The sequence below is a fragment of the Macrobrachium nipponense genome, chromosome 9 (genome assembly GCF_015104395.2).
Source record: "Macrobrachium nipponense isolate FS-2020 chromosome 9, ASM1510439v2, whole genome shotgun sequence".
In the NCBI taxonomy this organism is placed as follows: Eukaryota; Metazoa; Arthropoda; class Malacostraca; order Decapoda; family Palaemonidae; genus Macrobrachium; species Macrobrachium nipponense.
The window spans coordinates 22491440-22505999 of record NC_061110.1 but is presented as its reverse complement, the minus strand read 5'-3'; the positions used below and the strand labels follow the sequence as shown (position 1 = coordinate 22505999).

At 42.6% G+C, this 14560-nt stretch overlaps 1 protein-coding gene across 1 annotated transcript in view; it reads right to left on the bottom strand.

Annotated features, from left to right (window-relative positions):
- LOC135218004 (probable serine racemase) overlaps positions 1-14560 on the bottom strand; it is a 176070-nt gene that overhangs the window by 72245 nt on the left and 89265 nt on the right. Inside the window, 1 exon segment of the mRNA XM_064254149.1 lies at positions 735-852. Within this exon segment, the coding sequence (XP_064110219.1) occupies positions 735-852 (118 nt within the window).

The window sequence follows — 14560 nt, the reverse complement described above, 5'->3', positions numbered from 1 at the left end:
CATACTTGTACGATGTCCATCACGGAAAAGACATTCATTGCATCCATACACTGAAGTGTCAACTTGTTTAGTACTCTGCTTTGTTCTCTCCTGAATCATGATTAAAATCTTAAAGAATGTTGGATGACTTCTTTAGGTGAAGATACCCGGGCATTTTTTTGGATTCTTGCGAGATCCAGAAGAAACCTGGACGATGAATGAGAAGGCTCCATTATTCGTATTATACCCCAGAAATCCCACACACAAACAGATTCAAGACAAAGAAGGGGCAAACTAAAAGGGCTTTAAAAGGACAGAAGCAAAGCACGTCCTCTCTAAAAGGTAGTAAGAAAGTAACTAGCATGGTCAGGGGTTGGAGGGGTATGTGGGTGGCCCCACATGACTAGTGACCAATCACAGATGCCAATAGTCCCATGCATACACAATATTGTTAGCTTTACCAGTTTCCACCTGGTACTAAAAGAGTTATCCTAATGTTAAGACTGAGTGTTTGTTTCTTTAATTCTTTAATCAATTTTTATTTTTTATTACTAACAAACTCTCAGGTTTATCATTTTCAGGGTACATGAATCAACTCCTGGAGACAACCTAGGATGACAGCTCTGCTGTCAATGTTCTTCTTATCTACAATATATTTTGAAGACTTAATTCTTATCGGGATATTTCTAATACCTAAAGCTTGACCAATGAAAACTGATTCCATACCAAAAACCACACACTTCTTAAATATTTACCTGGATGTATATGAAGGCTCACAAAATATTAGTTCTGCTCCATAGCCCCTTATTGCATCACACTTAATTTTTGGGGCATCACGTGGTATTACAACACTACAACTTAATCCTGCACATTCTGAAATAATAAGCATTCTAATATAACTAATGAAGAATTTTGAAACACATTTTTACAACATGAAAGATTCAATAATCCTGATAGTTATGTTAACTATACTGTATCTACATATACTTACTAGTAGCAATATAACTAATATATATACTATCATTTCCTAAGATCTTGTATCATTTCAAGTTGGAAGAAAGTACTATATTATTAACGCAGCACTAATTTCATCATCCATAAGTTAGAGAATGCAAAAAAAAAAAAAAAAAGAGAGAGGCAAAATACCTACCTGTAAAAAACCTGGATATTGCAAAACTTACCAATGCAATCTTAAGGGAAAATCACTTCACTTTAAGTCTCTCGAAGGACACCTATTCTGTTTAATAATTCACTGACCTAAAACTTCATCAAGTAGACTTCTTTAGGGAATTAACAACTGAAAATACAATATAGTATGCAGCGTCGCATAAGATAATTTATACAAAAATTAAAATACTGCAGCATGTAAATTTAGAGCATAAAGGAATCAATGGGTTCCTCTTAAAATTAGAGAAATTCTAAAACAACCTTTTGTGCTTTTCTTTACAGCACTGCTTTTAGAAAACAATTACTGTAATATATTCTAACATGCATTTTCTATAAAACACTTAGCAAAAATTGAAAATAATGTACAGTAGAGCCTCGGATCTCGACGCCAATTTGTTCCAAAAGGAGCGTCGAAATTCGATTATTTCATGATCTGAATCAAGTTTTCCCATAAGAAATAACTGAAAATGGATTTATCTGTTCTTGACCACCAGTTATTACCCTACCCTTACCTTTTTATACAATACATTACACGTAAAATACAGCTAAGTTCAGTGTTAAATAAATATCATATTAAACTTATATGTATACTTTTAAATGTATAATATACTGTATAAAAGAAAACTGGTCTACGTCCATCTGATTGTTGACCGAACGCCATAGGTTACCTAGGTAACTATGCAAGCAGACTGTAGTGTAGTGGGTAAGCACAAAACGTGTTGCTAACATAATAAAACATTAAAAAGCATGTCTAATTATTACAGTGAATTAATAAACTATTAAAATTAAACCTAATTTATATTTATTAAAAATTTACGAAAAATTGCCTACATTAAGTCGGCAGGATGTGGCATGAAAGGACGTACTATAGCGCAGCCCTGGTGGCTTATAGCGGGACTATGGTAGTAAACAAACCATATCGTCAATATAAACCAATAAACGTTTACGTTCAGTATTACAGTTGACTGTAATACTGTATACAAAATCACTTTAAAACTATCTTTTAGTTAAATGTTATGATATAACGGTTTTACTAATGGTTTTGTTTCCATAAAATATCCTTATAAAACAGGAGCGTCTTCTACGACGGCAAATTTTTGTCTAATATCAGGGTTGGTTTCAAGGTTATTGGACTAAGAAAAATAATTATGGTACATGGTAAATATATACACGTATAATTAAAAGAATCTTCTTAATTTCTATAATTACTATACCATTACGTTATGTACCAGCATCTATTGAGTTTAATATCAGGCTAACCTCTTTACGAGGACGCTTACAAACTAAGCATACAGATTGCGTTCATTACCGCGCACACGTTACATATGTAAACTGGTGTCATTACCAAATCTCGTACGTAAACATTAACATATTTTTAAAGTAGACATAAAAGAATAGTCATAATTTCTGTAACTACTACGTATACCATAGTGGCTTCTCTGATTTAAACTAAGGCTAACCTCTTCTTCACCAGCAAGCTTAACAAAGCTTAAAGATTGCGTTGCTACCAAACCACACACACGTTATGTGGTTTCACTACCAAATCTCACGTAAACATTGACGTATTTTTACAGTAGACATAAAAGAAGAGTCATAATTTTTGTAACTTCAACGTATACCATAGCGGCTTCTCTGAATTTTAAACTAAGGCTAACCTCTTCTTTACCAGCAAGCTTAGTTAAGCTTAAAGATTGTGTTGCTACCGAACCGCACACGTTACGTATGTAACAGTGGTTTCAGTACCAAATCTCACACGTAAACATTGACTTATTTTTACAGTAGACATAAAAGAATCTCTTAATTTTTATAACTACTACACATACCATAGCGGCTTCTCTGATTTTAGCTAAGGCTAACCTCTTCTTCACCAGCAAGCTTAATAAAACTTAAAGATTGCGTTGCTACCGAACCGCACACATTACGTAGGTAACAGTGGTTTCACTACCAAATCTTGCACGTAAACATTGACAATTTTTACAGTAGACATAAAAGAATCGACTTGATTTCTATAATTACTGTATACCATAGCGGCTTCTGAGTTAAGCTAAGGCTAACTAACCTCTTCTTTACCAGCAAGCTTAAAAAGCTTAGATTGCGTTGCTACCGAACTGCATGTTACGCATGTCACAGTGCTTTCACTACCAAATCTCACACGTAAACATTGACGTATTACAGTAGGCATAAAAGAATCGTCTTAATTACTACGCATATATATACCATAGTGGCTTCTCTGATTTAAGCTATGGCTAGCATTTTATTTACCGGCAAGCTTAACAAAGCTCAAAGATTGCATTCACTACCAAACCGCATATGTAACCTACGTATGTAACATTGCCTTCACTCCAAACCTAACACTTAAATACGTATTGCATTTACTACTGAAATGCACGCCTCATGTGTGAGCATTGTCTTATAGAGGAGAGGATAGACGAAACTTAAGGTTTATTTTGGAGTTGGGAATGGAGGAAACATTTTGAAGAAGGAAAACCTGAGATGCCATGCAAACACTTTTCCTCTTCGCCTTGTGTGAAGTGGCTGTCTTGGAACCCATGATGAAGAAAGAGGTAACTGCGTATACAGTAAATACCGCCGAAAAAGCAAACGAAATGCACACAAGGTATGCCAGACACGTGTTTGACTGTTTGTTAACAGTAGCTGCAGACTTTAAACTATGCTGAGAGTGGTGTCACTAGTGTTACCAACAACTTTTGCTAAATTATGCTTGTCGGTCCAAGTCAGATGTACGCTAAATAGCAAGAATATATGCCGAACGTGGTGCAATTTTATGCCAGAATTATGCTATTAATCTATCATTATCTCATTTTTCTAATACATTTGAACTAAAACAACGATGTAATGGAAATTTAAAACATTTGTATATTAGGTGAAATGTTACAAATGACGAATTGCAGTAGTATAACTATTTATTTGATGATCTTTACATGTTAGCAAACTCAAAATAAAGCACCATCTTTCTTTAACAGATCATATATGCAATTACTAGTATACGATTTGAAAAATGTGTGAAGATCACTTCGGAAGTTATTCAACATTTTGATATCTCTACTAATAAATTAAAACTAAAAAAGAAAAACAAATAAGTCTCTACGCATGAAGAAAAACACAAATTTTAATTATTACTGCATCATTATCATGCCAATGAGACACAATTTCCTTTAACAGGTCACATACACACTTAATAAATACACACTTGAAAAATGTGTGAAAATTACTTCAAATATAAAATTTTGATATCAACTAAAAAATTAAACCTAAAAAAGTTAAACAAACAAACCAGTCTACTCAAGAATAAAAACTTACATACATACTTATTACTGATCATTATCATGCCACTGAACCACCATTTTCCTTTAACAGATCACATACACAATTAATAAATACTTGAAAATTCTTTTAAAATCACTTTAGACAATTAAAATTTGATAACTTAAAAAAATAAAACTTAAAAAAGGAAAAAAATCAACTTTACTCATGAAGAAAAAACATTATTCACACTTTACTGACAAACATCATATGATCTGGGGGTTGGAATCTGGTTTTTTTGTATGAACACCGATACAAAGTTTATTGGAAATTTAGTGGCGAAATCCGATTATGTCGAGTTCTAATACAGTCGTGAGCCGGGGCTCTACTGTACATATGAGTAAGTCTTTTGCCTCCTACAGTTAATTTCAATCCCTTTCATATGGATTTTCAAAGCCTAAGGTGAGCTCAATCGCAAACCAATGGTGAAATTAGTTTTAACGCCCATCTAAATGTCAATTCATGCAACACAAAGAGAAGGAAACAATAAAATATAATTGGTTTCATGAACAAAAATGGAATTTTTATTATAAAATTAATATTAATAATACTTACCTGTATAATTTATCTAGTCCCACCCATCCTACCCTCGATCTGCCTATCACAACTGATTTTCAAGGGAAGATTTTGTAACTGTCAACGGCAGTGTTCCCTATTGGCGGACAGAATAGGAGGTAACAGGGTTGTCAATGTGGTAAGTTTTGGTGCGGTTTCTGGGGATTGAGGGCTAGATTAATTATACAGGTAAGTATTATTAATATTAATTTTATAATAAAAATTCCATATTAATAAACATTACCTTAATATAATTTATCTAGCCCGATTAACCACATTGAAAAGGAGGAGGGAATCTGAGTATAATTCCCCTTCCGGGCAGAATAGGACATAAAACAATCAAAGAAATATAAATCATAGGCAGTTCAAAACTCAACCCAAGGTCTAAGATACTAAGAACTCAAAGTCTCCTACCATAATGCCGCCGAACTGCGGTAGTAAAGGACAAGGAGTAAGTGCATAGTCAGTCTGTCTGTACTAAAGTCAGGTGACCGACCAGGTGACCAGTCAGACGAAGTGCCTGGACTGCCCAGGCGATTCAAAGCTAAGCAAACATTGGGGGTGTATCAACGCAACCCAACGTCGCCAGCAGCGATATTGGCTCATGAGCAACTCCTGACTCGAGCTTTCTGGTGCCAAGAGAAAGGAGCGCGGAGCAAAAAGGCGACTCAGTCCCGAAGGACAAGTGCCGGCAGTCCAACCTGATTTCATGTTGAACGATCATCGGAGGGTGTATCAACGCAATCGACTTCGTCAACAAGAAACTCAGGGCTACTAAATGTCGGCTGATCTCACACGAGTGTCTGACTCCGAGAAAACAGGTGAGACAAAAAGTAGATGGTGAATGAGTTACCAGATGACAGCAGACGATCCATCGACTAATTCCCTATCCAGAAAGACAATAGAAGAAGTGTGAGTCGTCAGGACAAGTGAACCAGTGGCTAGTCCTAGGTCAGCATCGACTTTGGGAGAGGCATAGTCGCCAGTGCTGACAACCCAGTGGCTGGTCCCATGTCACACTGACAATGGAAGCAGCATGAGTTGTCAAGCAGTCAGTCCTTGTCATCAACAACACCTAAATACCAAACTGCCTAATTCCCATTATAACTAAACCAAAAACTGCCATAAGTTATAATGTAAAAACAAAAAATATATACAACAAAAAATAAATAATATACAGGTAGCGACCAAACGTAAAACAGGAAGACTACCTAATTCTCCTGTCTGACGACCTGTCCTGCCATCACCAACAGGCCCAAAGAATGAAGGTCGCCTAGAACTAGAGAAATATCCCTCAAGTAAAAAGAAGCAAAAACAGAATTAGAACGCCAAGTCGCTGCCTCAAGCACCTTGGCGACTGAGACGTTCTTCATAAAAGCTACTGATGTAGCAACTGCTCTAATACTGTGTCCTCTCGGCGTCAGGCCTTCACAGGCAGCCGAACCACCAGTTTTAACAATAAGATCTCTGAGAAAAAAGGATACACCATTCTTTGATATAGGTCTCTTGACATTTTGGGGTGAAACAAACAGATGAAGAGAACGACCCTGAATGTCCTTCGTCTGGCGTAAATAGCATGAGAGCGCCCTAACAGGACATAGAAATAATTCCTCATTTAAATTACCGAAAAAGTCGACCAGCGACTTCAGTACGAAAGACCTGGGAATGGGATTATCAGACGATTCAGTCTTTGCAACAAATTGGGGAAGGTATGACAAAATCATGTCTTGTCCAGATCTGGCAACCAGAAAAGAGTGCTTGCAGTTCACCCACCCTCTTGGTTGTAGCCAGTGAGACAAGGAAGAGTGTCTTAGAAGAGAGGTCCCTAAAATCGGCCGTATTCAGAGGCTCAAACGGAGGGAACCTTAAGGCTTGAAGGACTTTATTAACGTCCCATGTCGGAGGAGAACACTGTGGACTGGGTGAGATAGGGAAAAGGATCGAATTAAATCTCTAATGACATAAGATGAAGAGATTTCAGGGAGCCTTGCCTTAAAAACATAGGAAAGCATCGACCTATAACCCTTAATGCACGAAGGTGACAGTGCCCTGTCATGATGTAAATGAACTTAAAACTCCGCTACTTTCGGTAAGGAAGGTCTAAAAATTGAATGTCCTTGAGACTTACACCAACCATTTAGCCTGATAATTTACTCTGGTTGATTGCCGTCTGGCAAGAGCCAACTGTCGCGCCACTCTGGAGGAGAATCCTTCGTGCTTGGAGAATCTCCTGACAGTCTCCAGGCATGAAGAAGAAGCATGTAGAGCCTCTGATGGAACCGATGAAAATGGGGTTGTTTGAGAAGATCTGGTCTCTCTGTCAGACGAATGGGGGGCTCCACCAGAGCTTCCAGTAGGCCAGGACACCACTCCTTCTGGGGCCAGAAGGGGGCAATCAAGGTGAGATCCAGATAATTGATTGCCCTCACTTTGTTGAGGACTGACCTCACCAGAGCGAATGGAGGAAATGCATAGGCTTGAAGGCCCTCCCAGTCCTGCAAAAGAGCGTCTGTCCCGGCACTCTGAGAAGTCTGGTAAGGGGCGAAGAAGATCTGGCACCGAAAATTCAGTGGGGGGGCAAACAGATCGACTGTGACAGGCCACTTCTTCCTGAGGCTGTCAAAGACTTCCTGGCAAAGTGTCCATTCCAACCCTTGAACTTCGTTCGGTCTCGACAAGGCGTCTGCTAAGACGTTGTGATGGCCCAGGATAAACTGAGGGACCAACGTAATCCCCGTCTTCTGCCCAACACAGGATTGATCGTGCTTCTTGAGTGAGAAGGTCCGACTGTGTGCCACCTTGGTTTCTTAAGTATGAGACTGCTGTGGTGTTGTTGACGAAGATCGCGACAACCGACTCCAACAGTTGATCCTGAAATGAAAGAAGGCCTAGGTACACTGTCCTTAGTTCCCTCCAATTTATTGACATGATCCTCTCTTCCTCTGACCAAAGGCCTGAAGCGGCTTTGGAGCCCAGGTGCACGCCCCAACCTAGATCCGAGGTGTCTGACCAAAACATTTGGTCGAAATCCCACGACTGGCGAAGTGTCGACTGAAGGGACCTCATTCTGAGACGACCTCCAGGAACCAATTGGATGAGGGATGACAAATGGCCCAGGAGAGTCCTCCAAAGGGAAACTGGCTGCATTATGGAGGACAATAATTCTTCGACCAGACTTAGAAGCTTGTCTATCCATTTCTGAGCGGGAGAAGCCCTCAAAATCTGGGAATTCAAAACAATCCCCAGATAAGTCATGATCTGGCTAAGGATTAGACTGGACTTGTCGAAGTTGACACCAATGCCCAACTTGACACAAAGAGACAGAACTATCTCCCTCGACCGGAGACATTTCTCAAAAGATTCGACCTGGACTAGCCAACTGTCCAGATACCGAAGCATCCTTACATTTAACTGATGCAGAATAGCCGAAACAGGAGCCATCACCCGAGAAAAGGCCTGTGGAGCAGTGGTGATGCCGAAACAAAGGGTCTTGAACTGGGAAACTCCCGAGTCCGAGAAAAACCGAAGGAAAGGTCTGCTCTTCGGATGGATGGGGATTTGCAGATAAGCATCCTGCAGATCGATGAAAATCATCCAGTCCCCCATCCTGATGGATGAAAGAACAGTCTGAACCGTCTCCATCCGGAACTTGGGCTTTAGAATGAACCTGTTCAAGACTGAAAGATCTATGATGGGGCGCCAAGCACCCGAGGCCTTTAGAACTACAAACACCCATGAGTAAAACCCAGGAGAAGGAGGAGCTTGCTCTATGGCATCCTTCTCCAAGAGAGCCGAAAGCTCCTTCTCCAAGGTTTGACCCCTGATTGAGTGAGGGGAATAACTGCTGAACTCAAGAGGACAATTGGAAAGTGGAGGTTGCGAAACAAAAGGGATCTTGTAACCTACCTTCAGGACCTCCACTATCCAAGCATCCACTGCTCTCTCCTGCCAAGCTGACCAATGGCAAGAGAGACTAGCTCCTACTGCGGTCTCCAGGCGAGGTAATGACTCCTACTTCCGAAAATTCTTACGCAGAGACAAGAAAAAAAAAAAAAAAAAAAAAAAAAAAAAGGTCCTCCTGGAGGTTGAGCTCTTCCCCTGCCCTTAGAGCCACGCCAAGAACCTCTCCCGCGTTTCAAATAGTGAGCACCAGAGAAGGAAGCTTAGGCGCTAGAAACCTGAGATGTACTCTGGAAAAACGTGCCAGAAGGAGGTTGTTGGGCTGGAGCAGAAGGCACGGATCTGGCACTAAACTTACGCTTACTCCTTGAAGGAATGGGAGGAAGACCAGAGGAAAAAGCTCTTGATATGATATTGTTAAACTACAATAAAGTTTTGTACATACTTACCTGGCAGATATATACTTAGCTATAGTCTCCGACGTTCCGACAGATTTCAAATCTCGCGGCACACGCGACAGGTAGGTCAGGTGGTCTACCTTACCGCGCTGGGTGGCGGGCGTATGAACCAATCTATCTCTCCAGCCAGATTTTTTCTCTTTCACCTGTCTCCTGAGGGGAGGCTGGGTGGGCCATTAGACGTAATTATATCTGCCAGGTAAGTATGTACAAACTTTATTGTAGTTTAACAATATCATTTTTGTACATGAACTTCCCTGCCAGATATATACTTAGCTGATTGGCACCCTTGGTGGAGGGTAAGAGACAGCTAAAGTAATAAGGAGAGATAAGAAACAACTGATGTTGTAGGATATAATAACCTTGGTTCTTACCTGTTCAGGCAGAAGACTTCATTGATATTATCTCTGAGTCTGCGTTGCCTGGAGAGCTACAGCTAGGACGTGACCTGATGCTGAAAGACTCTCGGATCTACCACTGGGATATGTGATCCCTTTGTGTGGTGAAATCCAAGTCGGATCCTGTTAAAGGGAGTTTTCGTCCCTATCTTAACAGGTCCCCCATAACCACTACTACTGCAAGGAGCCACACTCATCAGACCACCTAACCAAACTACTAAAGATTAGTATTACGACCTAAAGAGATGCCTTCATGCATCCTCTTTAAGGCAACCAACAACAACAAATACAAGGGGGAAAAATTTATACTACTAAACAGGATGAGTTCCAGCTCCCTGCCCCAGCACTGAATCCGCAGATACGTACGGGCCCAAGGCGAAGCATTTTTCGTAAGTGATTCTCACATCACGTAAGTAGTGGTTCGCGAACACTGACTGACATCTCCAGAATGTTGTCTCCATCAGATTTCGCACGGACATATTCTTGTTGAAAGCAAGAGAAGTTGCTATGGCTCTTACTTCGTGTGCTTTCACTTTAAGAAGCCTAAGATGTTCTTCTCTGCAGGATCCGTGTGCTTCTTTGATGAGGCTTCTCAAGAAGAAGGACAATGCGTTCTTCGACAATGGACGAGTAGGCTCTTTTACTGAACACCACAGACCTCTCGGTTGGCTTTCAGTTGCTCTTTTCTTCTAAGGTAGTATTTCACCATTCTCACTGGGCAAAGAGTTCTCTCGGGTTCTTCTCCTACCAAAGAAGATAACCCACGAATCTCGAAGTTCTTTGGGCCAGGAACTTGATGGGTTCTCATTCTTTTGCAAGAAACAAACCCAGGAAGGAAAGAGCAAATGAGAGAGTCCTCCTTAAAACCCACATTACCATCAATCGCCTGAAGCTCACTCACTCTTCTGGCGGAAGCTAGAGCCATCAAAAACAGAGTCTTCCTGGTAAGGTCTCTGAATGAGGCTGAATTAGGGGGTTCAAACCTAGAGGACCCAAGGAATTGAAGGACTACATCCAAATTCCAGCTAGGCGTCTTAGGATACTGCATTTTCGTTGTATTAAAACGACCTAATAAGGTCCTGTAGGTCCCTTATCTTCCGATAAGTTAGGCCGGCTGTGCCTGAAGACATTCGCCAACATACTACGATAGCCTTTAATCGTCGAAACGACAGCCACATTCTTGTCTTAAGAATAAAAAAGAAGTCTGCAATTTGATTCACAGAGGTACTGGAAGAGGAAACGTTATTCCTCTTGCACCATCTTCTGAAGACATCCCACTTCGATTGGTACACTCGTAATGTGGAAGACCTCCTCGCTCTAGCGATTGCCTTAGCAGCTGCTGACGAAAAGCCTTTCGCTCTGACCAGTTTCTGGACAGTCTGAAGCCAGTCAGACTGAGAGCGGGGAGGTTTTTGTGGTACCTGTCGAAGTGGGGCTGTCTGAGTAGATCGCTCCTTAGAGGAAGCGATCTTGGAAAATCCACTAGCCATTCCAGCACCTCTGTGAACCAATCTTGTGCTGGCCAAAAGGGAGCTATCAAAGTCATCCTCGCGAAATCTGACTCTGCGAACTTTTTTAAAGTCAACCCCAATCTTGAAGGGGGGAAACGCGTATACATCGAGTCCTTTCCAATCGAGTAGGAGAGCGTCTATCCCTATTGCTCCTGGATCCGAGATGGGAGAGCAATACAGATCCAGTCTTTTGTTTTTTGAAGTTGCAAACAGGTCTAAAGAGAGGCCTGCCCCACAACTTCCAAAGGCTCTGGCAAACATCTTGGTGCAGAGTCCACTCGTGGGAAAGACCTGATCTTTCCTGCTGAGGAGATCTGCCCTTACATTCCTTTCTCCCTGCACGAATCTGGTGAGAAGTTTTATCCCCCTTTCTTCTGTCCACAGAAGAAGATCTCTTGCTGTTTCGTACAGAGAGAAGGATGCGTCCCCCCCTGTTTCCTGATGTATGCCAGAGCCGTGGTGTTGTCCGAGTTTATTTGCACAACTGCTCCTGTCACATCTGACTCGAACTCCTTCAGAGCAAGCCACACGGCTATTAGTTCTTTCCTGTTGATGTGCCAGGAAGACTGGTCCCCATCCAGGTTCCTGACACCTCCTTGGTTCCCAGAGTCGCCCCCAACCTGTTTCCGACGCATCGGAGAACAACACCAGCTGGGTTTCTGGGATTGAAGAGGCAGTCCCTGCGAGAATTGAACTTGCGGGATCCGCCCACCATGCTAACTCCTTCTTGATTTGAAGAGTAATTGACAGGGAGAACTTCAAAATCCTGAGAAGGACGACTCCAATTCCGATGAAGAAAGAATTGGAGCGGTCTCAGGTGCAACCTTCCTAGGGAAACAAATTGCTCCAGTGAGGAGAGCGTCCCCAGCAGACTCATCCACTCCCTCACTGTGCATACTTCTTTCCCTAAGAAGGTTGTTACTTTTTCGAGTCCCCGGGCTATCCTATCCTGTGACGGAAAAAGCCCGAAAACTCAGAGAGTTCATCCGGATCCCCAGATAAACGCACTCTTGAGGCGGCGAATCAGACTTGACTTCTGCAGATTGACCAGAAGTCCTAAGGAATAAGTCAAATCCAGGGTTTTCTTCAAGTCCTTCAGACAACGATCTCTGGAATTGGCCCTTATAAGCCAATCGTCGAGATAGAGCGAAATCCTCACCCCTTCCAGGTGAAGCCATTGTGCCACATTCCTCATGATGGCCGTAAAGATTGGGGGCCGTGGAGAGGCCAAACACAGGGCCCTGAATTGGAAGATTCTTCCCCCCATCATGAATCTTAGAAACTTCCTCGAGGAAGGATGGATTGGTACGTGGAAGTAAGCGTCCTGTAAGTCCAAGGACACCATCCAGTCCCCTGGACGGAGTGCTGCTAACACCGAGGCAGTGGTCTCCATCGTGAACTTCTTCTTTTCGACGAAGAAGTTCAGGGCGCTTACATCCAACACCGGTCTCCATCCCCCTGAGGATTTCGGAACTAGGAACAGGCGGTTGTAAAAGCCTGCCGAAAGATGATCTGCCACTAGTTCGATCGCCTCCTTTCCAGATCCTGATCTACGCTAGTCGGAGGGCTTGATTCATGATGGGTCCCTGGTATACTGGCCGTCAACTCCCTCGGGGTATTCGTCAAGGAGGCCTCGAAGAGAACGGGATTAGATAGCCCTTCCTCAAAATTGACAGGGTCCAGCGCCATCTGCGTCTTCTGGGCCCAGACTTCTGCAAACTGTAAAAGCCTGGCGCCTACAGTTGTCTGAAGGACTTGAGTCTTACTTGGGAGGTTTTGATTGACTTCGTAAAAGTCCTCCCTCTTCTGTTTGGTTTCCGACCTCTGAACGAAGAGGATCTAGAGGTAGATGCCCCTCGAAAGGGTTCCTGAGAGGTCGGCTTAGCTTTCTTTGTCTTAGTCTGGAAGGTAGGGCGCGGCTTTCCTTGCAGACTGTGCTAGAAGGTCCTGCGTAGCTTTGGCAGAGAGAGCCTTCGAAATGTCTTGAACCAGGTGTTTAGGAAACAGCTGTGTAGAGAGAGGGGCAAAAAGCAAAGACGATCTCTGAGCATGTGAGACCGACTTTGTTAAAAATGAGCAAAATACTGATCTTTTCTTCAAGACCCCTGCTCCAAACAGTGAAGCTATTTCGCTGGCCCCATCTCTCACCGATTTATCCATACAGGATAAGACACAATTCAAATCCTCCGAGAAAACGTGTCCGGTCCTTGAGGTTTTTTTCTTGGCTAGGACCTCCCGGAGGGACCAATCGAGAAAGTTGAAAAACTTCCAAGACTCTAAAAATGCCTTTTAGAATGTGATCCATTTCATTCATTGCCCACGTTGTTCTGGCCGAATTCAAAGCTGATCTTCTAGTGGCGTCTACTAGTGCCGAAAAATCTGCGTCAGCTGAAGACGGAAGGCCCAGTCCCAAGGGTTCTCCTGTCTCATACCAAAATCCTGTCCTTCCTGAAAGCTTCGACGGAGGGAAGGCAAACATTGTTTTCCCCGCTTCCTCTTTAGTGCGCATCCATGAACCGAAACTCTTGAGCGCTTTCTTCATAGAAAGAGTCGGCTTCATTCTCACACACGAAGATCCTTTCGTTGCTTTCGCTGTGGAGAACAACGAGTGGTGGAGAAGGAGGAGTAGTAGGGCTCAAAGACTCTCCGAACTCCTGAAGGAGAAGCTCTGTGAGCTTCTGTACGAAGAAACTGCTGCCGATGTATTAGTTTCTTCCTCAGAGGCTTCCTGGTCTTCTTGAAGAGGAGAACGAGGATGAGGAGAACGAGGATGAGGATCCTTATGAGAATCTTTAGATGATTTCCTAGCTGGGGTACAGTGCGATGAAGGAGACAAACGTCTTGAATGAGGAGAAGATTCCAAAGTAGAGAGGCGTACAGGAGAACGACGAGTTGTAAAAGACGGACGCTTATCCGAAAATTCTTGTCTAAACTCGCATTCCTTCCTAAGTGCAGACAACTCTTAACATCAAAAGAGGAAGGACTCCTTTCTCTAGAAAGACCACGTCTATCCCTAGGGAAACTACGAGAGGGAGAGCGCCTGCTAAGATCCTGGCGCCGATCGTGAGGAGAGCGGCTACTAGGCGCCGAGCGCCTATCTGTTACAGGGCGCTTAGTGGAATCCTGGCGCCTACCAAGCGGCGAAACGTTGCTAAAAATAAGGGCGCCTTTCAGAAGCAGGGCGCTCGAGAGGCTCTTGATGCCTACGAAGAGGAGAGAGCGCTGCTACGCTCCGAGCGCTTAAACGGAACATGGGCGTTCGGCGAGA